Genomic DNA, 25,435 nt, shown 5'->3' with positions numbered 1-25,435 from the left:
ATTTTATCTTGGTAACACCTTTGATATAATTGTTAATACTCCTTAAACGAATAGATTATGTTAATCATTCGTATACATCATTTTTATGCTTCATTATGGTTAATAATTTATATACAATTACATCGTATTTATATCATTTCCATGAATTTGTAAAATTTCTATGAATTTATAAAATTTCCACACTAACCGAAATATTTCTATGAAACGTTTTCATTTGGGGACTGACCGAAATTTCCACTGAAACAGAAATTTTATTCCTTGGTATCAACCAATACGATTGCAATAGTTATTGGAATAACCTGAAAAAAATCCTTACAAGAAAAACTTGGTACACTTGACCATATTATTACGACTTTCTATCAATGTCATGAAACAGGCTCTTTTGGGCAGACAGAGATAGAGAAGCCCTTGACTTGACCTCTTAGATACAGATAATGCATTTTTTTTTTGAAAAGTTTGAATTAATTGAAAGGGAAAGGATATACAAAAGAATTGGTGGATTCACATAAGAAGATTGTTACTTCATGACATCCTCCCAATTAGAAATAAAATCGAAGTAAGACAGACTATTGGCCCAACCAATGTTCAATAGTCCTAAGACATCTTCCACTGCAAAATGCCTTCGTTCCTAGCCTTCCAAATAGATCTAACAGATTGCTTGAGGGATCATCATCCAGAGACTTGTTCAAACAATAGATTTAGATGAAAAACCTACAAAAAATTTGTTCTCAACTAGTTTGAGTTAAAATACGAACTCTTCCTCCAGGACCCCCTCCCCATCCCCTTGTGATGGCAGATCTTGTATATTACTGGATCCACTAGTTCCGAGAAGATATTGCAGGCGAGATAGCTTCTCTGGTGATGGGTCACTTTTCATGTAGATTGCATAGAGATCTTCAAGTTCTTCCGGTACCTCCCACGATAGAGGGGCAGCTGGTACGGCCTTGTCACATGCTAACAGATCGTTAAGAGACGAAACCTGCAAAGTTAAACTTACATTTCAGATATACTTCTTTAGACCATTTGATTTAACAGAGCAAGAGAAAAATCAGTGCTACTTTCTTTTCCCCCTACGATTATATATTTATACACCAAAGTTTGATATCCATACGGTATGGACCATACCGTTGCCTTCCAGTTTCTCTGGCGTAACAGAGACACGGCCTGAATCAATGAGTTGCGCAACCTTGTCTTGGCAAGCTCATGAACTACCCCCTTTGCCTTCTGCAGATTTATTTTAAGATCCACGGGTATCTTCTCATAAACTTCCACTCCATCAAAATCTCCAGTACCTGATGAGAAAATCTCATCCACGGTTTTCTTGAAGAGATTTTCACGTAAACTCTCCGAGATCATGTTATCTAAATCTACACCTGCTTTTTTGAGTTCCCGAATTTCCTTTATGTTGAGCCTTCCTTGACCGATGGCAGTTTCAATTGCAGCTCCCATCTTTGATGTTGTTATGTTCTTCGTTATCTTATTTGCGTAATCTGGTGGTAGACCCACCTGCTTTGCTACCTCATTGAGCTGTTCGAATCTGGCAGCTGTCAGTTGCCCATCCGCTAGAATCACCTCGGCCTGTTGCCTGAAAGCTTGCTCTGCCAAACTCCTATGAACTTCAACAATTTCTTTACCAGTTAGTCCCAAGATTCCGCCTAGTTGATTTAGCAACAAATATTCAGAGTTGTCCTTCTTTGTAGTAATTTGTGCTCCGAATGGAATTTTAGTAACCTCCCCAGTTATGCAGAACATCAAGTAGGTTTTATAAAGGTCAGACCGATCCCTCAAAGGCAGGTCATCCTTTAGAGTGATCTCTGTCTGAGCCGACTTTCCTCGCTTGGCTTCAAGCTCTTTGCTTGGTCTCGATTTCCTTAATGTCTGAATAGATTCCCATTCCTCTTCCTCCTCGATTTCTTTCTTTTCCTCAAGCGGTTTTTCCGTAGTAGTATCGACAGTTTCTCCTTTGACGTCGGCTACTAATTCAGTGACAACTAAGGAATTGAATGCTATCATCTTCTTTAGTTCTTTAGCAGACTCTGTGCGGCTGCCAGCTGCGCGAGACATCTTTACGTAGTTCATAAACATCTTTCGCACCTGTTTACAAAAGACAGTTACGAAAAAATATTCATCAGCACACCGGCCATCACCTTACTAAAACTTCTATGCCATTCATCAATAGTTGTTAGCTGCCAAATAGGATACGTGTTCGGTTAGTGTTACTGATGTATCACACCACCAGAAAGGATGAAAGAAGCCCAAAAGTGATTCACAGGCAAAGAAAATATAGGAAAAAACAGTCTCCCCCGGGGATGTAACTGTACATTTGAAAAGGTTACCAGGTACGCGGATCGCTCCGGTACGGGTACCGGTACACGGAACGCTACCATGTGAGTATCGGGTACGCTAAGGGTATACTTCTCCGGTGCGCCATTTTCGATTTCAGTACGTTCTGGACTATTTTCGTAGACAATAAATACTCTCTATGATGCATTTATAATAGATACACCACCTCTTAGACATCATTTCTCCATCAAACTTACAATCTAACAAGCCAATTAAAAAAATTCTTGTAGTTTAACTGCCCAATTAGTCGAATTTATAGTTTTATACAAAGATTTTAGGTTAATTAAGACTAAAAATTCCGGTACACTAATTGTGGGGTACTGGATTGCAAACCCACCAAAAAAGGGTACGAAATCGGGTACGCGGTACGTAGAGTGGAGGAGAGTATCTGGTAACGTTACTTTGAATAGTTGTGAACTTTATATGGATCATCTGATCAGCAGAACTTTGACTTTGTCTCCCAGACAAAGGGTAACGTGAATAAAAGTCCTCGTATCATTTATATCTCTATATATAATCCAACTGTGATCGACGGGACCCAAGAGCAGCATAACCGATCAAGCACAGAAACTGATGTGAGTGGAATACTTACTGCCTTGTTAGCAATATCCATGGCAGCCTCAGATGTTAGGCGCAAGCCATGTACAGCCTTCCTAATGGACACCCTGACATCAGGATCATATCCATCAACACCTGATGCAATTGCGTCCTTCACGACCTGGAAAAGCACGACAACATTAGTCTTTTAAGACCCAGTCAAATATAAAACAGAATTATGTGACGTGGGTAATCATGAAATCCACATGGATACAGTACCTACATGTATACAATGTGTGTTAAAGAAAACATGCAATATGCCAGGAGTACCCGGTTTTTATTTTCAAAGAAACGGGAAGTGTTTTTAGCTAAATCCTTGCATTTGGTACAGTATCAACTCATACAAGCCTATTTTGCCAGTGTTACCAAAATTAAAAGTCGGGATAACGAAATTTGTTCATATTCTCTGCACGTTCCTTTTTATCATCTAATATTAGATATTAACTAGACCCATCCACAAATTTCTTAGTCAAGCCCAAGTGTGTTCCTACTCGACCGAGTAATGATACTACAAACTAGTGGGAAAAATATAACAAAGATATGATCTATACAGCCAGAAAATTTAAACCTCCCTTTTTTTTAACAAAAAGACGAGACAGATTATGTAGCAGCTAAAAGTTCCTAATAATTGAGGAGATGTTTTAAAAATGAACTAGAAGACAAGACGGATTATTAATCTGCGATTGCCCCTTCATTATTGTTATCTTATTTCACTAGAACTTCAGTGTACCTTTTCAAACAAGCTTCCACAAATATCAGCATGAGCTGCTTCCACAGTTTCCTGAGGAACACAAAGCATCACCCGCAATCTCAACAAAGAAGCAAAAGCCTTCTCCTTCAACTCTCCATCAGCTATAGACTGCTGGAGCTTTTGTCGGTAAATTTCTGTAGGCAAAATGAATTGAAGTGAATTTAAATATAAAATTCCAGCTTGAACTATTCTCTTAGCCAAAAGGCAAAAAGTGGTGAATTTCAAATAATATGATGTGATTATTTACTTGAATAGCGAATCCCTCTATAGACTATAATAATGACTTCATGAAAGCTCAGATAAAAGAATTTCTTTCGCCAACCAGGTATAAGATTTTGTTCTATGCTATACACTCATTTATCCATGTAGTCTCCTGCCTTCTCAAGCACTCACGGTAGACCGACATAATAATTAGAATTTCCTACTTACTAACTTACATCTTGTAACTTATTAGGACTCTAGGTTGATGTTTTTTTAATGACATAAAATGTAATCCAAGAAAAAAAAATGTGGGAAACATAATACCCTTGACAGAAAATGTGTATTGCCAGTAATAACTTTTGCATTTTGTACTCAGTAGTACTCACCATACCTGACGTGCCGTACCCATGCCAATTTCCGAGTTGCCAAAACCAGTAAACCATACAATACAACTATCGGTTTTAATATAATAATAAGCATAGATAATAATAGAAGCATGTCAAACACCTACTAGGCAATATCAAACTACACATGCAAAAGGATAACATGACTTTTCAAATATATAAAGAAAGAGAAAAGGATGGAGCATGAGTGTTGAGCGAGCTTTTGATGGTATTACTGCTACAGCTTCATAGTTGACCAAACAATAATTTATATATACAATATACCTTCATGGAGTTCACTGGCCTTCTGTGGATCAAAGCGCAACTCCTCACAAAGGTTTTGAAGGTATGCTGCTTTGCTGTGGGCGGCCTCTAAATTGCCACTAGAAACTGACTCTGAAAGCCTCTTGCGGTAGACTTTCGTGGTAACCTCCAACAAGATGGCTTCAGCCTCTCGTTTGCCTAAACCGAATATGTTCTTCAGATGGTTCAAAGACACAAGCTATATAAAAGAACAAAAGACGAAATGGATGGAATGATTAGAGCCAGGTGTCAAGTTGGACCTTCTACATAAATAAATGTACAACACTACAGTTCGTAAACTTTCACATTAAAGGACCAGAAATGACGCAAGACACCTTCATTAGTTTTCTAGAAGCTTCCGGATTTAAAGCGGCAATTTAACAAGATATCAGGACTCACAACTTATCTGCTTGTAATACTGACTTACTGAGAATCACAAGTAAAAAAAAAAATGTGATCTAAGATCTAACAAAATTTTTTTTTCTTTTTGAAACGTTTGAATTAGGAGAAGCTTGTTTGGAAAAATTGTGATCTAAGATCTAACTAAATTAGACCTAGCCTGTCTGGCAGCCAAAGAAATGAGTAATTAGGAGAAGCTTGTTTGGAAAAATTAATCCCTAAAATTGCGAGCTAAAAGTAAGTTGACTCGTAGATACGCACAGAAACTTCTACCACAAAAAGGCAGGAATATGGTGGTGGTGGGCCAGTAGTGACGAAGTGGTGGTGATGAGCGGTGAAGGTGGTTAATCGACTGTCGTGTAATGGAAGGCAGTGTTGATGTGGTAGAAGATGAAGTCGTGATGGTCGTAATATTGATAGCTGTAGTCGTGATGGGTGATCAGATGTGCCTGGTGGTGGCAGTTACTTAGTGGCAATGGGGTCCCACGTAGTGAAGAAGAGATGGAAGGACTGAGGAGATTGCATTTATGTGATTGTGGTGGTAAAACAGCTTTGATGTGAAAGAAAAGAAGAAATGAAAGAACAAATATAAACTAGTGCGTGATTCATGAATTTGTTCATTAATTTTCTCAGAAAAAACAAATTTGTCTGGACTCTGCTTGCGTTTTGCTTTTGCTCTTCATTTGTATAAATCCAAATCCCAAACACCCTCTGGTATCAAGATTCATATAAGTCCATATGATGCTTTACGGAATTCAATGGAAAAAAACTCAACTAATATACACAGTTAGTGAGGAGAACAGTAAAACATTAAATACAAGCAAAAAAGTCGAAATACCTTGTTTTCTTCTATGTTACCAATGGAATACGACTCAGCAGCATAGGCTCTATAGAGAAGCTTCAACTCATCCATCTTTCTGTCCCCATCATACAGACCACCTAAAGTCACAGGGAAGTAGCACTAAGAAAGTTAATGCTTCTCGGATTAGCTATATCAAATGGGTGGAAGGGATATCTTGAGCAGGTGTTATACCTAATAAAGAAATGGGTCCTATTCCGTGGGCAAAGCGAGAGGCTTCAGAGTGGTTGCTTAAGGACGTAAGCTGATTATTGAATGCCAGAATCTTCTCAAGCTCCTCAACAACTTGTGGTGATCCCTTGCTGGCAAACAAAGTTTTGTCAGGAAGAAGAAAAATCAAATTAAAGAGCTGTATGTAGCAAATTATTTTTCCCACAAGGATCAAATTAATCGAACTTCCTTATATAGACAATGAGTCTTGGTATTAGCTGAAAGACTAATATAGCCAACAATTTGTGATATCAGATGATTTCAAGCAAACAGCAAAAGCCAACAAAAGTAGCTCAAAACACTCAAAGAATAATAGCAGTTCAGATCAAATTCCTTAAAGAAACATGAATATATGTACTAGTAAAAGCACCGAAGGAAGCTAATTTATCAATAAAAGGTAGATGAATAAAAACCCGGCATGATTTCTAGTCTATAAATTAGCTTGATAAACAGATAACAGCGATCATACACAGCTCTTGTTCTAGACTTCAAGATATCGAGTGCAGTTGAAATGTTTTCCTCGGCCAGTTTACGTGTATGTTCTCTGAACATGTCAGCCGCCAGCTGCAAGGAAGTAGAGTCCACCACATGAAAATCTTTTATATAGCTCATGAAGTATGTTACTATGTAAACAAATATTTTGGGGCATAGATACCTCATCAGAAAGCCGATACAGGTGCTGTGCTTGTCTCAATCTGATAAGTTTTTCCTCGTCAACATCTAATGAAAAAAATGTACAACTTCAATGAGACTTTAACAAGTTCAGTTAGACACTAAATCGCATGCGGAACCATGAGTGGAATTATTTAATATAACTACATTAAAAAAATCCTCATAGAAATTCTACAGGCAAGGACTAGAATTAAATACTATGGAATATGGATCCTACGCCCTATTTAGACATGCCCTCCCGAACTTAGTAACGTGTTGATCAGGATCTGGATACAATATGTCGATACCATGCTATATCGCTAACTTGACAAGATACCTAATAGCCCAAAAGAACCATTCATTCGGTTGGATCGAGATCCATGGCTGTAATTATCAAAAGTAATTTATTACCTCTGTCAATGTACTTCAGCTTGATTGCATACAATCTCTGGGCATTGTCACGGATTGCAACATCAACCTATCATACAATAAACCAGCTTCTTACATTCATCTCACAACAAAAACCAAAATAATTGAAGTTCGCCAAAGCAAACAAATATCATTTTCTGCACCTGAGAATCTGTGACCTTGAAAACACGCTTCCAAGGCAAAAGAAATTTTGATGCTTCCCCGAACACAAGTGTTGAAACATAAATCAGCTTCTGAAATGCCTGCAGTGGAAGCTCACAAGTCACAAATAATGCTCAGGTTTCACATTTCCTCTCTATTATACGAAAATTTTACTTACTAGAAGCCGCAACCATTCACAAGTAACCTACCCGACGCTGCTCCATGTCATCTTCACGATCCCCAGTTTCCAGTCTTTGCCTAAAGATGCGCCTACCAATCTAAAGAGCCAACAATCAGATGACAGGCAATAACCAGATAAATATCCTCAATTTTCTTTACACAATATAAGGAGATATATATTACTATATCAGTGAAGATTTTTTACCTCCATATGGACAGAAGCTGCATCTGGATCATCAATTCCAAGAGCACTCTTAAACTTGACAATAGTTTCTACTTCATTGCCATTGAGATTCTCGCTTCCAGGTGGTATAACAGATGACACAAACCTGATTATGAAAACAAGCAATGGAATAAATCAATCAATATGAGTCATATTATTCAACATCTTTAAATATATTACCAGTCTTTTTACAACTTCACTAAACAAATGACAAGTTGACAGTGGAAACTTCAGAAAATTGAAGGGTCGTAAGACGTAACATAAGCAGTTGCTGATTGAAGTAGCTTGCTCACCCCGCCAATGCTTGATTGGAGATGTATCCTTATTACACAGCTCTTTAAAATTGTTCATTATAAAACAGAAGATGATCAACTTAAGCTACACAAAGGGGTAGATGACTCACCGACTATACAAATCACAAAGCTCAGCGTTGAAGGCTTCATCTTGTTTTGTAACACCATATCTGGAAGGTTGGACACGTATAAAACTTAAAAGGACAAGATGATAATTCGAAGTCTGAAGAAATTGAGTTTGGAGCCAAACTACAGATGTAAAAAAAGATGCAAAATCAATATCCGAAGTAATATAACGGTATTAACCCATTTGTTCAACGCCCAAATTAAGTCCACAAGAATTGCACGTAGAACACATCACTAGTTTGACGACATTGCCTATTTGCATATGAATATTGGTTACTTGGGTAACCGGAAGGTCTCTGATTCCATAGCTCTATCTAGGGAGACAATTTATGGCCAAGTAATTTGTTTCGATCTCAACAAAAAAAAAAAAGTAATTTGTTTCGTACAAATAGGAATTTTGTTGATAACTCGAAGTCTCTAATAATTAATCTAGTACCACACACTTACAACTCCTTAGAAAACTCCCAAAATCATCACAAATTTTATCTTAGTTTGATATTCAACTCAACCAGAAATATCTAATTCTTCTCATCTGCACCACCCTAAAGTTATAGCAAATTAACACAAAAAAAAAAAACAGGGTAAAATTTTTTACCTTTTCGCAATTCCAACAATCTCCTCATTGTTGATAGCTGTTGGATCATCAGAACTAGCAACCAAATTATGCAAATTCACGGCAGCAACTTCGGGCACAGAAGCATTCAATGCATAAACAACAGCACTACCTGCCACACCTAAAGCAGCAGCACCAGCTAACCCAGTGTTCCTATTACCACCAAATCTAAACCCTAATCCATAACCAGCAGCCAGAGCACCAGAAACAATTACCACCGAGCTAGCTAACCTAACTGGAGGTGATAAACTATCAACAAGTGTCTGAAATCCTGAGAGTTCCTTTTTACCCCCAAATACTTCTGAATTATCAACTGAACTAGTTCGTTCACTAGCATTGGCAGCAGAACTTCGAGTAATGGAGATTCGATTACGGTATGTTATTCTAGTGAAAGAAACTCTAGGTTTTGTGAAACGAAGGGGATGAGGATTAATGAAATGAGAGAATAGTACAGGACGGGAAGGTGGAGGAGAAAGTGAAGGATAAGGGGTTAGAAGAGATAAATTCATCATCTCTTCTTCTTTTTCTTCTCTTCTTTAGTGAAGAGAAGAAAGGATAAGGTGAAAGTTTCAGGGTTTTAGGGTTTTGAGAGGAGAAAATGGAGGTTTTGGTAGCTTATCTTGAAGTGAAATGTTTAGTTTCCTATTCTGGTAACAGTAAATAAATGACAATATTGAAGTCAAATGTTTAGTTTCCTGTTCTGATACAGGTGATGTGCCTGAGTTCGTCCGGCTATCCCCATAGTCAGAGTACTGAGTAGTGCGAGTTTATTAGTGATGCCCCAAGCTTTAGCAGTAATCGATATTTTCTCCGTTTTAGACATTGTGATTGTCCCACAACATTCGCGAGAATGTCTAGAACGTAGGCTATAGGTGGATGTCTAAGCTTAGTAAGTGTCTAGGCCTTTTAGGTGGGCGTGTCATTTGTGGAGTCTTCGCCAAGAACGAAACCATGTACTTGTTGGGCTTGCGTGAGGGTGTATAAAACAAAGACAATATCAATAACTGCTAAGGGTTGGGGCATCAGACTATGCATGTGTAAGTCCGCTTGGCTACCCTAATAGCTAAAGAATTTGAATTCCCCGAATCTGTGCATGTCCGAGTCCGTTTGGCTGCCTTGATACTGAGAGAACTGGGGCCCAACCATGTGTACAAGCCAAATAACCAGAGAGCTAAAGTGCCCAAGTCCGCGCAACTTCAATGAGAAAATGTATTTGGCCGGCCAACCTGACCCCATTCCCCCCTAACCAGAACCATTCACGACGTAGTTAGAAAGGAGCAGCCCAGACGTGGTTATCACGGCAAAATCGAAACTAGTTTACCACGGCTTCAAGTGTAGGTAGGACACCAGAACATGATATTGGTCTATTATCTGTAACCGGAGATTTACGGGAGATATTTAAAGATGGTACATTCTCATTCTTTTTGAAGTTCTCATATACTTCGTTTATGAAAATTTGAAGTTCAAGATCAGGAAGTTTTTATGATACATTTACAATGACTTAATTCTGGAATCAGTACAACTAATCAGTCAATCGATCTGTAATTACAATTTCCTATAAGTTGAGGACATCCCAGGTAAGATGGCCTCAGTTTATGTTTCTTTTACCCCCTACTCTAACTCACTCTCTGATACAACCTCCTCTGGCAGCTCGAACGCATCGATTTCTGCAAAGTAGGCATTTTGCTTTTCTATATATTCTTGAGTCAAGGCAGGAGATTTGGTTGATGAGGATTGCCGCTTCTGCAAAATGTCAATGTATAAATATAAAGGCTGAATTAAGAATAGGAAGTAAAGAGACCCGTAAGGAAAAAGAAAGCGAAGTGCAAATATAGTCCCCAAAACCATCTTTCCTACTACAGACCATGATATTAATTTGATGCGAAATAGGATTGCAGGAACCATTTCGGAACAAATAGCCAGAATTTTCCTGTGGTATCTTGGGGGCTGGAGCTGCTGGCATGTTTACAATTAACTAAGGAATAAGTTGAAATGACTTGCTTCCGTATCATGGTTTCAAACTTTCAAGAATATCAGGAACAACAAATAATGTCTCTAAGAAACATCAGTTCAATTCCAAGACCGAAATTGAAACTCAATTAGTTGAAAATAAGCAACACGCCGGAACGGTGTCAGACTCGTACCTTATGTCTAAAGAATCAAATATAGCAGAAATTTGAAATTGCACGCTAAAAAGAGTAAGACTAACCTGTTTGTTTGGTGGGTGAACATCTGTGCATGAATTGGACAAAGTAACATCTCTGTGTTCTCTGACAGGTTTATCCCTATGAAACATACTGATTTAAGTATAAGCTTACGGCCACTATGTAAAATGGGAAGATGCAAGTCAATTAAAAATCTCAACTTTAGCCAAGCACTTCTTTCAACAAAAAGAAAAATTCAGCCAAGCACTTGAAGTCTAGATCATGGTAATATGAGTTGATGCCCTCACTATTTGTAGAATGATCTAAGTACTGAATCTAGATCTATAATGAAATTTAGAATATACTACATAGATATACCAAACAACGGCAGACCTTGGGAAAAGGAAAAACCACCAAGATACCAAGATAATGCCAGAAGAAAGTAACTACAACGAACTTTAATTTCAAAGTCATACACTTCCATTTCACCCTACGCGACAAAATAAATTATTATAGTGCATGAGCTTTATGCCTGAAATATTAGCATATGAACATTGAAATACGAGCTTAAAGAAGGAATCCTGTTGATGTAGCACATTGATAATCCTAAGGTTTCCAACAATATCTAGTTCCTGACCTCCTCCTACATTAGTCAAGTACTCAAGTCGGTTGTAAATGCTGGAGCAATGACTATTATTCTGCTAACAAGCTGTAAGTGCTAGCAGTTATAGCATGGACGGTAGTTCCCATCTTAATGAGAATTTCCCAGTTTTGCGACAATAGTTGATCTGCATTAATTTCTCAAAGTTTTAAATGAAATGGAATTGTACGACTTTGAGAAATTAATTAAATTAAAGTACAAAGAGGAGACTAAGTTCTAAGTGGAAAATAACATGTGATCTAATCTAATATTAACATGACCTAGACAAAGCAATGTTTATATATAAATAATTAAATAAACGAAGACCTTTGACTTAAGAACATTATAAATATGAAAATTATTAAGACATACACATACCATGTGCTCCTGATCTTTCCTGCTGGAGGGCAAGAAAATGGTATCATTTCTGCAGCTTCTTTTCCTTTATCTCGAGTCAATCTTTTACTGTTAAGTGTAGCAAACCCATCATTAACAGCACTCGCAACTACAGGGTCCAAGAGAAAATCCGTGTTAAGAACATAAAAGTCCCCTTGATGTTTAAATAGACAATCGAGGCTTGACTCAACGTTATCTGCCACCTTGGTATTGATGCTAACCCCCAATATCACCTTTGTATATTGATGTTCATTCTTTGTTTTCACTATTTACTAGTTAGCTTGTTTCTTAATGTCTTTGAAGTTTTAGGATCACAAAGCTATAGAAAGCAATAACATCAAACAAACCGATGAGTCTTTAAGGTGTGAAAATATTGATTAGGTTTTGAGCCATTTAAGTTTTAGTGGTGCTTACGTCATAATCTGCCCGTGTGAAAGGTCATGTCCTGGTGCCACCACAAGGCTACATTTGCCATGTGAAAGCAAATCACTCAAGTCCTTCTAGATAGTGCATAACCAATTTATTGTAAATGATTCAAATTTGTGGGTTTTAAAACATTCAATTTTGTTGCTTCAATCTTTAACTGTAAAAAGCCCTATGCTCTAGGCGATCCATAAAGTTTTTCACCGAGTTAATGGCATAGGGCTACTTTGGAGGTTCGGCCTGGTATCAGATCAGGATACCCCCGGCCTTGCGAGTCAATAGCCAACCCCAACTGCTTACTTGCAAATTAGCAAGGAAAATAATAAAATCTAGTTTCAAAATAAGTAGTAAGTCAATGCTGCTAAAACCATGTGTCTTGAAGCTGGTTTGCCTCATGTATCAATGATCTCAAACTCAAAGAGCAAAAAAAGTTGAAAAAACATTTCAGAAAACTTAGTTTCCAGATTCCAGCAGATTTTACATAGTAAAAGTAATAGGAAACAATTCGGATAAGCTCGTAGGGTTTTGGTCAGTTTGAAGAAAAAATTAGAGTTCAAGTCGTACAGTCTAAACAAAAGTAATTAAAAACTCAAGCAACTAACAAAATCAAGATTTTATTGTAAAATCAAAACCAGAACACACAAACAGTATGTGTTGACTCACAAGTTCAACTTCACAAGATTTCCACAAAGAAAATGGGGGAAAAAACTCATAACGATGAAGATGTTCAAAGAATTACCAGAAATATCTAAGAAGTTGAGTCTTCGAGGAGTGGAAGGTTGGGGCCGAATAATAGGGTTCTGGGCGTTATTGGCCATGGGCAAAGCAACTCTTTTGACAAGTTTATCCCTACATGTTGAGATGCAAATATGTTGATCAAGTATAAACTCACTACTCTGTAGAACGGTGAGGAACTACACTAGTACAGATATAACTGAAATTAAACATCTCATCGGCACTACAAATGAACTAAGAAGTGTTTCCTAACATAGAAACAGTTAAATATCAACAGATAACACGGACTCCAGTATCACTTTACAACTAACTCAGCGATATCGAGATGCAACATCATTGTAGATATAGTTAGGTGACTAATGGTCAATAACAGTAAATAATCAACAAAACACCTATAATCTTGAACCAAGCCCGAGTAGAACACCAACATCTTTGCAGAGAAATGAATAAAGTTCACCATGGACAAGAAGTTATTAAGGAAATCGGACTAGCATACCCTATACTCCTGATCCTTCCTGTTGGAGCGCAACTAAAGGGGATTGTTTCTGCAACTTCTTTTCCTTTATCTCGAGGCGGTCTTCTACTGTAAACTGTAGCAACCCCAGCATTTTCGCTGCACTCGACTACAAGATCCAAAACAAAATCCAAAAGTTTCGGAACGTAAAAGCCTTGTAGAATATGAAAGGCTACACTTACACTTAGCATGTGGCTATATAAAAGTGGTAGTTCTGAAAAACCCAGAGCTGTAAAACCAGTTTCTCAGAAAAAAAAACACAGCCAATGAAAAGTTCTGAGCACTAACTTACTATGATTTTGTCAAAATTGATAAAAAAAGATAATCACAGAAATTTAACCAGATTTTGGAGCACATGTAAGCAGACATAGATCCTAACTAAAACTTGCGATCCAGCAGCAATTCTCCTTCAAGATTAGGGAATAAGCTTCTGGATGGTCCAGGCAGTAAATAGCATTAATAATATGAAGGCAGAATGATTGGGTCAATCACGAATTTATGTGTCAATGATCTTAAATGATAGGGATCGATGAAGATACAATTAAATAGAAATCACAGGACTGTGTTCCAATCACAGTTTACGTACAAAGCGAAATTTCACCAAGAAATAGGTAAAAGTTTGTATAAGAATTTCAACAAATAGATTAAGTAAATTCTAGGAATCGGAATCAATTTATTCAAGTTCAACTCATCATCAACAACACATGGTAACATAAACAAGAAAAATAAAACCCCCTAGTTCTAGCATTTTCAAATGTTTAATAAAACAGAGTTCAACATACAACGGTTTTAAGTCTATCAATAGTTACGAATTCCAGTACGCAAAAGATAAGAAACCAGACTGCAAGAAATTCCATCTTAGAGTGACACTCAGTACTCCAATATAATGGCACAAGCTAAAAATGCTAAGCTGAGAATTTACCTGAATTAGCTGAGGAGTTTGACCTCAGTGAAGAAGAAGACTGAGGATGAATTCTAGAGTTATGGGCATCACCGGCCTTGGATAGAGCAACATCTCTGTGTTCTTTCACAAATTTATCCCTAATTAAGATGGAGAACATACTGAGTAAGTAAACACTCATAAGCCCTACGTAAAATAGTAAAGAATGAAGATGGCACTAAAATGAAATATCTCATCTTGTGACATTAACACTAATAAACTACTATAACAACTGTTAGTGTCACTGAGTTTCATACCCAGGGAAAACCGGAAATGTTGGATATAACCCTTTTGGTATGAATAGTTTATCGGTCTGGCAATGGGTGTTCCTATATGGACATCTTGTTTGGGATACTGGAATTATGTTCTTAATTTCCTGGCGTGGATATTGGCAGGAATTGATTGAAACTTTAACATGTGCAATATCCAACCAACCCATAAACATGATGACTAGCAGTCTATAATAATAAACAGTGAAGAGAGGGAATCCATAATTTGATTGTAAAATAAGCACATTCGAAACAAGCATTCGCCTAGCAAACAGAAAAATCTCACCACTACTAAAAGTAAACTTATTAAGGAAAGCATTATATGTCGCATACCCTAAACTCCTGATCCTTCCTGCTGGAGGACAGCTTAAGGGCACTGTTTCTGAAACATCCTTTCTTGTATCTCTAGTTTTAGCTCGAGTCAGTCTTCCCGTGTTCAATGTAGCAACACCGGCATTCTCACTGTTCTCGACTACAAGATCAAAAACAAAAACCCATCTATTTTAAGAACACATACTAAGAGCTATACCAGTAAGCATGTGACTGGATAAAACTAGCTGTTCTGGATAAAAGTATACTGTGACTTGCCCAAATACGAACATAATTTGGAGTCTGATGGTTAGGGTTTGAATCATGGAGTACTGTAAGTCATGAAAACATGTATGAAGTAATTTTTCAAAAGACTCTCTGACAAGTAAGAGGTTAAAACATTATCATCTAAACCCATATTATCCAACTAGAGATTTTATTAAGCATTTACGTTTTCTCATTTAAATCCTCCTCAAGATTCAAGGCCCATATGATTTCAAGTCAGAACACTTGCTAACTAAATTCAAGACCATAGGTTTAGCATTCCAGATTTGAATAAGACGAAAATCAACAATTAGGTTTTTATAAATACCAACAATTCGATAAATCTAAATAATCAAAAACCTACCAGATGTAGCTGAAGAGCTGGGTAGAGGAGGAGTTGAAGTTTGGGGACGAATTCTAGGGTTTTGAACATTGGATCCAGTGCTGGTGTCGTATTTGGATGAATTCTCGTCGGAATTTTGAGTAGGAAAAGAGGGTTTAGTGAGAAGGGAGAATTTAGAGGAGGTATGAAGGGATTTAGTAGCGGGGATGTTGGTGCAATCGGAGAGGGGTTTCCTCTTTAGCTTTCTTCTCTCAATCTCCATTTCTTTCCATTCCCAAATAAACTGGTATCGATTTGCAGCTTTTTTGAGTGCAGATGACCAAGAAGATAGAGATTAGAGAGAGATGCAAGAAAGTAGAGAGAGAAGAAGGTAGAGAGAGAGAGAGAGAAAAAAGTGAGGGAAAGGAGAGTGCGAGAAAAGGCGGGAAGTTGTTGGAGATCAAAAGTGAGGGCTAACTTTTCTTGTTTGTGGGAGATCAATGTCCCTATCCAGTGGTACCTCCTAATTCCTAAAGTTACATCTCCACCATATATTTGGGTTATTTCCCAAATGGCCCCCAACTTTGCGACCAGCTTCCTGTCTAGCCCCCTACTTTAGCAAAATTACTTAATAGCTCCCTTTTTTTAGTTACCGTTATCTAGTCATCACCTTCTCTCCTCCATCTCATCATCTCTCTCTACCACCTCACCTTCTCGTCACTTCATCGTCTTCTCCGGCGAGTGTCGCCGGACGACCAATTTTCAGGCCGGCGACCTTCAAACATAAAAAAAATCTCTCTTTATTTCTCTCTCTCTAACACTTCGGCGAAGGGAGACCTTCGTCGGAGTCCTGGTCTGTCCACGAACAGACCAGATCTGTTCGTGGACGGACCTTCAAGGTCTGTCCGTCCACGAACAGTCTTTCAAGGTTTGTCCACGAAGAGACCGGATGTGGTCTGTCCATGAACAGACTAGACCTCCGGCGAAGGTCTCCCTTTGTCGGAGTGTTAGAGAGAGAGGAAGAGAAAAAAATGTTTGAAGGTCGTCGGCCAAAAAATTAGTCGGTCGGCGACACTCGCCGGAGAAGACGATTAAGTGGCGAGAAGGTGAGGTGGCAGAGAGAGATGATGAGGTGGAGGAGACAAGGTGATGACTAGATAACGGTGTTATAACGGTAACTGAAAAAGGGGGTCATATGAGTATTTTTGTTAAAATAGGGGGCTAGGCAGGAAGCTGGTCACAAAATTGAGGGCCATTTGAGAAATAACCCTTTTTGTCACCAAATAACAAAATATTTCAATTAACTTTCAAATATAAAAGTTTGAGTGAAGGTGGATATTTTAAGAAAATAAAAAAAAATTGTGGAGTACAAATTTTCGGGGCGGTTTTTTGTTTCCTCCAAACACCACCCGTTCTTAGCACTTTTTTCATTTCTTCTTCCTCCATTTCCCCCTTCCTACCATCAACTACCGCGACTTCCACCACTAACTCCAACGACAATACCACCATCCATTTTGGCGACACTTATTCCTCTCTCTCTTCTGTTCTTTTCTCTCGCTTTCCCTCTTTTTTTTTCTCTCATCTATGTCCTGCGAACAGGAGGGCCCATTCGTCTGGATCTAGAGTCCAAGTCCAGACATATCCACGAAGGACCCCCTCCTTTGTATGATTTTTCAGACGAAGGGTTCCAAAGAAAGACCCTCTTTTCGTTTAAACATAGAGAGAGAAAGGAAAAGGTATAGAGAAATTGAGAGGGAGAGGATAAGGAGACAAAGAGATAAATCCGGCGAGTATACCAGCGACATAACATGAATGGTGTGTTTGGAGGAAAATTTTTAGTTTCCACCTTATAATATTTTATTTCTCGAAAAAAAGAAAGTTTATTTTCTCAGAATACTGACCTATTGTAAATTACACCAAAATAAATTTAATGTTCTCGATCACAGTTAAAGGTTTACAACATAAAGTTGTAAGATTTTCATCTAGATAGGCTGAGTTCGGATCTAGTAACTTTTTTTATACGAAAGTGCCAGAATTACAAAAGATTTTGACAAAAGAAATTACCCAGCTGATGTGGTGGTGTGATATTCATCTCTCAACGGCCTAGACTTAGTCAAACTTTCAAACCACAACTGCACATCAGCTTGGTAACTTCATTTGTCAAAATTCTTTGTTATCTCAGCATTTCCCTCTTTTATATTGTGAACAAAATTTGGTTTGTATGTTTTTATTTACCCACCAAGTAGAGTTAACTTTTTTTTTTTTTTTGTTGAAAAGTAGAGTTAACTTGATTGGTTGATCAGTCAAGTGGAGAAATAGACTCACCAAACTAAGTTTTGAGTCTATGCTAAGTTATTAAATAATTTATAAGGCTACCCATTTAAATCTCTAAAATGTAACATCTACAGATCTGCTAATCTTGGAGTTCTTGGAGGTGGTTAGATAAAATAATCACATAAATAGAATATAATGTGCAACCCAATCTCATATCCCTAACTCCCACCATCACATTCCATTAGTGTGTTTCTATTAAAATGATTGCCATTATTATTTATTAAAGGATTCTTTTGATTATCTGTAAAACTCATAGGGATCTAACTAACACTTTTTCTATTATCTAAATGGAAATAAAGTGGTTCATGACGTGCTTGCCTCAACATATTTGCTGTTGTGAGAGGTGATAAGTCACTCCTGTTCTCCTAACCTAACTAACTTTTCAAATTTATATAACAATTCATATGAAAAATTCCAATATTCTATGTAAATATTTTATCGAATTCCACTAAAGTACATAGATATAGCTAAAAAATTGTGGATTAATACCCGTGTTATTTTGTAGCCCTCGTCTGAGTCTTCTCGCAATTACATAGAAATTTACGAACTTAGAAGTCATAATATTCAACAGATTATTAAAAAAGTGTAAGAACACAATTTTACTTTATTTCATACCCAATTTTGTTATAAGTATATTACTAAACTGCATCATAATAGAATCGATTTTTTTTACTCTTGCACTGACATGAAAGATTGTAGAAGAAAGAAACCAAACATAAGTAGAATCAAGAAAAGTAATTTCTCAAATAGGTTTAGCTTTATAATCATGATCAAACTCAACTGAAGTGACATGAATAACTTGGGGGTATTTTTGTCACTTCAATTATTTCTTTGTATAAAATAAGGATGTATTATATAATGGGGACTACTATTCAATAAAGTCTTTGACAATAAAAGATTTAAGAAGACAGAGAAAAAGAGACTTCATTATTGGAAAGCATGAGAAAATGAAATGGATGTCTTCATTAGCTCATAAAATTAAGAAGTTTTTTCGTTCCTCTTCTTCTTCTTCTTCATTTTTTCTCTCTTAAACCATTTTTTGCTTACTTTGAGATAGAAAGACAATAGATAAGAAGGAAAATGGATTGTTGTGTTTGTAGTTCGATGCCGTTAATATTGAGGCCACCAAGGAATACAATATGTGGATCATGTTATGAAGGAGCAAGAAATATGATTTCCTTCTTAAATAACCTTCAAAATGAAGGCGAAATCGATAAACAAGCAAGCGAAAAACAGATTTCTAAGAACTCTTCTCTTAATTCACAACTCAATTCTGCTAATTCTAAGGTAAGATTTTGCTCCTTGTTTTGGTTTTTCTTGTTGAAGGTTTTCAAGTTAAATGTGGGCAATGTTTTATTAATCAACCAAAAAGGGTGTTCTAGTTTTGCTAATTTTAACACTAAATAACAATAAAAGTTCAAATTGATCGATAACTAATATCGGCAATATATATTATTTCATTTTATGAAGATACAACTATACAAGAGCTAAAGTTGTGATGTTAAACTCTTGGGATGTGAACTGGCTTAAAAGCACCTGTATTGGTCGGAGAAGCTGTATGTTCAACCTTGGGCACATGAGCAATTAGATGATCTTATAAGTTTTTTTTAAAGAAGTTCATGCATTCTCTAGTTTCGAATGAAGGAAAGCCAAAATCTCTATAGGTGGCTTGCTTTTGGCCTATATTCGTAAGAGAGGAAAATTATAAGGCTCAAAATTCGGGTCAAAATATCAAATGAAGCCCAACCCGGAATAATAATGCAAAAAAAACCCAAAATTTAAAATTACAAAACATTTATGAAAATTTCTGAACAAAACACAATTTGCTCTCAACAATTTTGTATTTGCTCTCAACAAATTTGTAAATGTATGAACAAATTTGTTTTTGTTCACACATAATTAAGAACATAATTCTATATGTTGTCACAGTTTCAAAAGTGTTGTAACAGTTTCAAAAGTGTTGCTAACAGTTTAAAAATTGAGTTTTTTTTACATTATAATTCCCGAGTGGGTTTTTTTTTCGTATTTGGGCCCAAATCTTGGGCTTTTCTTACATAGTTTATATTCGTAATGCTCAAGTGCACACCAACCTATAGACTCCTTACCCAAGACGACATATTTACAAAAATTTCAAAGTTACCCAAATTTTCTGTTGCTTGGTCAAATTATAGATATTACTTTTTCCTTTTGTATCTTTAAGATTTTATCTTGCATTAAGAGTACATGAATTAGTATGGGGGGTTGAGTTTGTTTTCATTTTGACTAAATGTTTTATGTCATATTTGCGCTATTTTTAGGGCATTGAAAGTGCTTTGAAGTGGATGAAGGATATGAAAGATAGAGAAAAAAGATTGAATGAAAAGATGGATTTTCTTGGTGGACTAGAAGTTGCATTCACAGATGATATTCACTCTGATATTCAAGTAAAACCTGGCAATGGCCCTTCTATTCCTGCACACAGAGCTTTACTTGTAAGTTTTCTATTCCTCCGGATATTTTCAAATGCTAGAAGTGCCCTTAAAATTTATTTAAGTTTCTACCAGATAGCTCCTACCCAATATGAAACTCATTTTGGTCGAGTGAAAACGTCAGGGTTCGAATTTTACCATTTCCAGAAAATATTGGCCTTAACCAACCTATAGGGTTTGGGCTTGGGCTTGTGATTGGGCTTGGACTTGGGGTTATTTGTTAATGACTTTATACTTGTAAAATGCAGGCAACAAGGTCCATCATTTTCAAGAACATGTTAGAATCTGATGGGTGTAAATCTGCACCAAATGATACAATTTCTCTCCCTGAACTAAACCATGAAGAGCTCGAGGCACTCTTGAGGTTTCTTTATAGTGGAAGTTTAACGGCCGAGAAGATCGAAAAACACGTTTACTCCTTAGCGGTAGCTGCCGACAAGTATGCAATCCCATTTTTGCAAAATTTTTGTGAACTTCATATGTTAAAATCATTAAATTCATCAAATGCATTAGAAGTTTTAGAGATATCAGATGTTTGTTCTTATAAGAATTTGAGGGAAGCTTCAATGAGATCAGTGGTGAAGCATATTGAAGATATAATTTTCTCAACAAGATATGATGAATTTGCAAGAAAGAATCCACATTTATGTGTACAAATCACAAGGGAATTGTTCTTGGAGAATAATGGTAAGAAAAATGGAGTTTGATAATATGTTTGGTGCATATTTTTAGAAGTATTCATATATTTAATTAATTCAAAATTCATATATTTTGTAACTATTCTTTTCTATTGTGTTCAGATGTATAATATATTTTTTGATTTTCTAAAGGTTTGAGAATATAAAGGAACAATTCTTGAATTATTTAGGTGTAAAACAAGTGGTTGTAGATTGAATGGCCAAACAATAAAGTTGTTATCCTACAATATTAGTAGATAAGGGCATCTCTAATGCAGCACTCAATCTTAGAAAATTGAAGGGGCACATATACTTGAGTTTTTCCTTAAACACTCTCTTCAATGCAAAATTCAGCTTCGATCTCTAAGAGGATGTGGACGATATCATTGTAACAGGTAACAATGACCTGGAAATTTCCAATCTCAAATCCCTCTTGGATAAAACCTTTTGTCTTAAAGACTTAGGACGTCTTTAATATTTTCTGGGCATCGAAGTCTCACGTTCTTCTGAAGGCATTTTTCTTCGTCAACGAAAATATGCGCTTGACATTATCAAGGATTCCGGTCTCACAACCTCTCGCCTATCCCTTTTTCCTATGGAGCAAAAGCTACGACTTAGCCCCTCGGATGGTGACCCTTTACCCGATCCGTCCATCTATCGTCGTCTAATCGGTCGAGTCATTTACCTCACCGTCACTCGTCCAGATATCACTTATGTGGTTCATAACTGGAGTCAGTTCATGCAAACTCCAAGTTCGATTCATCTCGGTGCAGCATATCGTGTTCTCCGATACCTCAAAGGTTCCCTTGACAAAAACATCTTCCTTTCTGCAAAAAGTTCCATTCATATTGCTGGTTTCTGCGTTTCCGACTGGTTCGGTTGTCCCTCCTCCCATCGATCAACAACAAGTTACTTTACCATGCTCAACTCCAGTCCGTTATCATGGAAATCTAAAAAGCAACCCACAGTTGTCAAATAATCGGTCGCAACAGAATAAAGAGCACTGGCCAACCTCACTTGTGAACTTCAATGTCTCTAGTATCTTTTACTTGACTTTGATATTGATCACACACTTCCGATGACAGTCCATTGAGATAACAAGGCAACTCTCCACATTGTATACAACCCCGTCTTTCATGAACGAAGGAAGAACATTGAGATAGATTGTCATTTTGTTCGGGAAAAGATAAAGGACAACACCATCACACCAAGATTTACTCCTACTTGGGACCAACTGGCTGACATATTTACAAAACCATTTGGTGCGGATCCATTTCAGAAGATCATAGACAAGTTCGGTGTCACCTTCAATCCCCGCTCTAACTTGAGGGGAGTATTAGGATCCACCGATCCATGGACCCACCACCGGTAAATTGAGCCGAAGACTCAATTTTAAACTTTTTTTAATTAAGAAGACAAGTTAATTTATTTTTTTGTTAAAAATCCAAATTTTGTATTTTTTTTTTTGTTAAAAATCTAAATATTTGTATTTTGTTTGGTTAAAAACCCTATATTTTTTACAAAGGTGTTGCAAGGCATTGCGAAAGTATTGCAAAACAGTTGTAAAGTTGTCGCAAGGCGTTGGAAAGTTGTTGTAAGGCGCTGCAAAGCTGTCGCAAGAAGTTGCAAATTAAAAAAATACTGGGAGAGCTTTTTAACCAAAGTCCAAATTTTTCAGGGAGTGTGGCCAAATTTCCCATCCATATACCCGGTCAACATAGATCTAGTTAGATAATGGTAGTTATAGATACTGTATATCGTATATTTTAGATAACTATACTTTTGATTTATGTATTTACCTTTACATGAAATACCAAGAGAATTTATATTTTCTGCCTCTCTCTTCTACTCGACCTCTCTCTCTCTCTCGGTTAAAATAGATGAAGGAAAAGTAGAAAATAAATAAAAGAGTGAAGAAGAGGAGGACTATGGCGATGAAGGTGGATTTTCTTAACGGGGTTGTTGCTGCATTAAAAGATATTCCTTCAGATGTTCAACTCAAACCTGCTGGCAATGGACCTTCTATTCCTGCACATAGAGCTCTTCTGGTTAGTGTTTATGTTTCTTACTTTTTCCTCATCTTTTTCTTGCCCATTTTAATTTTCTTGTTTTAATTAATGGAATCCGAAATAATATAGTAATTTCAACCAGAGTTAGGGGTGTTCGTTGGTTCGGTATCCGGTATTTTTGTGTCATTCGTTACCAAACCACTCATGGTTTGGTGAGTGATTTTTTACCAAACCGCTCAGGGTTTGGTTCGGTTAATAACCAAACCATCATAAGCGGTTTGGATACCACTGGATACCAAACCATCCATAAAAACAACCTGTTCTCAATGAAAATCGACAAATCGAGTTACTTTCTTCATACATTGACGTATAAAATCAAAACAACACTCCTTAAAAATCTGGAGAAACAATTAAATTAACATAATACATCGAAAAACATTTGAAACATTATAGACATGTGCAGGCCACCGACCGAAATATTTTATAGCAGCTAGTAACATTAATGATACATGAATTGTTTTAATCTAATACTAGCTAGTAACATTATATTGTAGTAGTGTTGTTGTTTTGTATGGGTAGTAGTTATTCTTGTTTCTAGCAAGAAGAACTTGATGAAAGATATGTATTTGTATGAAATTATAGAGATATGGTAGATATATTCTAGAAAAAATTATGTAAATATGTAATTATATATATATATTAATTTAACTTGACTGGTTCGGTTTGGTTTAATGGTTCCTAAAAATTACTTTCTCTTACCGAACCAATCCAGTTGGTTTTTGAAAATGTACAACCATACCAAACCACTCGTTGTTTGGTTTGGTTTGAAAACCGAATGGACCGGTTTGGATCGGTTTGGTTTGATTGGTTCGGTCTACTTTTGCACACCCCTAACCAGAGTCAAATATTTATTCTAAATTCATACTTCAAATAAGTACATAAAAAATTGATCGAAAATAACGCTGAGACTGAGTTAGTTATGGCCGATGAGTTGGATAATTAGAAATTCTTTTCGAAATTTGACATTTCGTCGAGTATTCATATAGTTTGGTTGCAATATGCAGGCAATAAGATCTGAAAAATTCAGAAACATGTTAGAGTCAGATGAATACACAACTCCACCAACTAACACCACCATTACTCTACCTGAATTCACCTATGAAGAACTTGAAGCCTTTGTTGAGTTCCTGTATACTGGAGACTTAGATTGGGACAAAGTTGATAGATATGCGATTCCGTTATTAAAAGCGGCGGACAAATACGAAATCCCCTATTTGCAAGAATTTTGTAACTCAACACTTATCGAAACAATGTATTCATCGAATGCACTTCGACTTTTAGAGAGTTCATATATTTGTTCAAACAAATCAGTGAAAGATGCCGCTATGAAATGTATATTGAAAGGTAGGGAGAATATTATATTCCAGAGTGAATATGAGGAGTTTGCTAAGAGGAATCCAGATGTAAGTGTTGAAATCACCAGGACACTCCTTTCGAAGATACGTTCGTTGAAGAATATGAGGAATTACTAGTAGTAGTAGTAGATATGTTAATAAAGATTTAGGTGTTTTTTTTTTAAATTCATAACTTAGAAGTGGTTTAGTCAAAGTTCACTTGAATTGACTGAATTGTTTTACAAATTAAGATGGTTGTTTTCAATCTGAATTATTATGTTTATATTTATATCAATTGGTTTAGATACATTATGAAGATAAAATACGTCTATAACTGTCATGATCGATCATGAGTTTAATTTGTTTGATACACTTGTGATATATTGGGAATTTAAATTCTATTTTTCAACTAAAAATTATTAGTTTCAAATATCAAATTTTTGGAGTTGATTCTCTTTTTTAAGAAATCCACCCCAACTTAACGGTTGAAAATTTAAACCCAACGGCTAGTTGGAGGGGCACACTGAACCATTCGAAAACGGATAACTCTCGGTTTCTTTCACACTCTAGAATGGTCTCTGACTCTCTAGATATCAAATGACCCTTCACCAGATTTGCCCAGGGTTCAAGAAAGGGATCTCTTTCCAAATCTGGTTGGGGTTACAGCATGAGAACCGATTCAACTAAGACTTGAAGTGAGGAAGATGGTGAGAAAAGTACTTATCTATATTTCAAACGGATATAGATGCATTTGCAATATTTCTGATGGTGGGCTTCCATTGAAGACTCCTTTTAAAGTCTCAAACAAATGAGACTTTATGAAATCCATTTACACATCTAACCCATCATCATTCAAATAGTTCTAGGTAGTATACTTGATTTCCAATAAAAACTT

At 36.6% G+C, this 25,435-nt stretch overlaps 4 protein-coding genes across 5 annotated transcripts; 2 read left to right on the top strand and 2 right to left on the bottom strand.

Moving 5' to 3' along the window:
- Window positions 1–231: 231 nt before the first annotated feature.
- Window positions 232–10,119, bottom strand: LOC147568573 (protein TIC110, chloroplastic-like). The gene is made up of 16 exons (XM_086654983.1): window positions 9,641–10,119; window positions 8,685–9,556; window positions 8,074–8,133; window positions 7,653–7,776; window positions 7,477–7,545; window positions 7,270–7,368; window positions 7,109–7,175; window positions 6,702–6,766; window positions 6,516–6,610; window positions 6,011–6,138; window positions 5,816–5,916; window positions 4,561–4,777; window positions 3,671–3,825; window positions 2,936–3,061; window positions 1,126–2,094; window positions 232–979 (listed from the first exon to the last, which is right to left on the bottom strand). Exons 2-16 carry the CDS (start codon window positions 9,212–9,214, stop codon window positions 743–745), a joined length of 3,042 nt encoding a protein of 1,013 aa, XP_086511109.1. The 5' UTR covers window positions 9,215–9,556; window positions 9,641–10,119; the 3' UTR covers window positions 232–742.
- On the bottom strand, window positions 10,100–16,183 carry LOC147568572 (uncharacterized). 2 transcript variants are annotated; one of them, XM_086654984.1, is made up of 8 exons: window positions 15,701–16,183; window positions 15,097–15,235; window positions 14,477–14,595; window positions 13,537–13,663; window positions 13,045–13,154; window positions 11,865–11,991; window positions 10,912–10,999; window positions 10,100–10,445 (listed from the first exon to the last, which is right to left on the bottom strand). In XM_086654984.1, exons 1-8 carry the CDS (start codon window positions 15,939–15,941, stop codon window positions 10,314–10,316), a joined length of 1,083 nt encoding a protein of 360 aa, XP_086511110.1. In that variant the 5' UTR covers window positions 15,942–16,183; the 3' UTR covers window positions 10,100–10,313. The 2 variants fall into 2 exon arrangements, with proteins under 2 accessions (XP_086511110.1, XP_086511111.1); XM_086654985.1 differs by having other exon boundaries at window positions 10,912–10,987.
- A 2,695-nt stretch (window positions 16,184–18,878) lies between these two features.
- On the top strand, window positions 18,879–21,323 carry LOC147568571 (BTB/POZ domain-containing protein At3g56230-like). Its single transcript, XM_086671185.1, has 3 exons — window positions 18,879–19,279; window positions 20,290–20,463; window positions 20,709–21,323. Exons 1-3 carry the CDS (start codon window positions 19,073–19,075, stop codon window positions 21,165–21,167), a joined length of 840 nt encoding a protein of 279 aa, XP_086527311.1. The 5' UTR covers window positions 18,879–19,072; the 3' UTR covers window positions 21,168–21,323.
- Window positions 21,324–22,999: 1,676 nt separating this feature from the next.
- LOC147568570 (BTB/POZ domain-containing protein At3g56230-like) lies at window positions 23,000–24,863 on the top strand. The gene is made up of 2 exons (XM_086671178.1): window positions 23,000–23,185; window positions 24,211–24,863. Exons 1-2 carry the CDS (start codon window positions 23,066–23,068, stop codon window positions 24,676–24,678), a joined length of 588 nt encoding a protein of 195 aa, XP_086527304.1. The 5' UTR covers window positions 23,000–23,065; the 3' UTR covers window positions 24,679–24,863.
- Window positions 24,864–25,435: the final 572 nt, after the last annotated feature.

The sequence above is a fragment of the Eschscholzia californica genome, unplaced genomic scaffold (assembly GCF_041429995.1).
Source record: "Eschscholzia californica isolate CP2 unplaced genomic scaffold, dmEscCali1.0.p SCAF_1, whole genome shotgun sequence".
Lineage (NCBI taxonomy): Eukaryota > Viridiplantae > Streptophyta > Magnoliopsida > Ranunculales > Papaveraceae > Eschscholzia > Eschscholzia californica.
This window is presented reverse-complemented; position numbering and strand designations above follow the sequence as displayed.

Bases quoted from the DNA above. Each gene is read 5' to 3' on its own strand.
- LOC147568572 (XM_086654984.1), bottom strand. From the start codon at position 15,941: ATGGAGATTGAGAGAAGAAAGCTAAAGAGGAAACCCCTCTCCGATTGC. The intron at 14,596-15,096 runs GTATGCGACATA...CATCTTAATTAG, and splicing joins GGAAGGATCAGGAGTTTAGG to GGATAAATTTGTGAAAGAAC. The intron at 13,155-13,536 runs GTATGCTAGTCC...CTCAACATGTAG, and splicing joins GGAAGGATCAGGAGTATAGG to GGATAAACTTGTCAAAAGAG.
- LOC147568570 (XM_086671178.1), top strand. From the start codon at position 23,066: ATGGCGATGAAGGTGGATTTTCTTAACGGGGTTGTTGCTGCATTAAAA. The intron at 23,186-24,210 runs GTTAGTGTTTAT...TGCAATATGCAG, and splicing joins CTGCACATAGAGCTCTTCTG to GCAATAAGATCTGAAAAATT.
- LOC147568573 (XM_086654983.1), bottom strand. From the start codon at position 9,214: ATGATGAATTTATCTCTTCTAACCCCTTATCCTTCACTTTCTCCTCCA. The intron at 6,611-6,701 runs GTATCTATGCCC...ACTTCCTTGCAG, and splicing joins TGTATCGGCTTTCTGATGAG to CTGGCGGCTGACATGTTCAG. The intron at 2,095-2,935 runs GTAAGTATTCCA...TTTTGTAAACAG, and splicing joins TGGATATTGCTAACAAGGCA to GTGCGAAAGATGTTTATGAA.
- LOC147568571 (XM_086671185.1), top strand. From the start codon at position 19,073: ATGGATTGTTGTGTTTGTAGTTCGATGCCGTTAATATTGAGGCCACCA. The intron at 19,280-20,289 runs GTAAGATTTTGC...CGCTATTTTTAG, and splicing joins TCAATTCTGCTAATTCTAAG to GGCATTGAAAGTGCTTTGAA. The intron at 20,464-20,708 runs GTAAGTTTTCTA...TGTAAAATGCAG, and splicing joins CTGCACACAGAGCTTTACTT to GCAACAAGGTCCATCATTTT.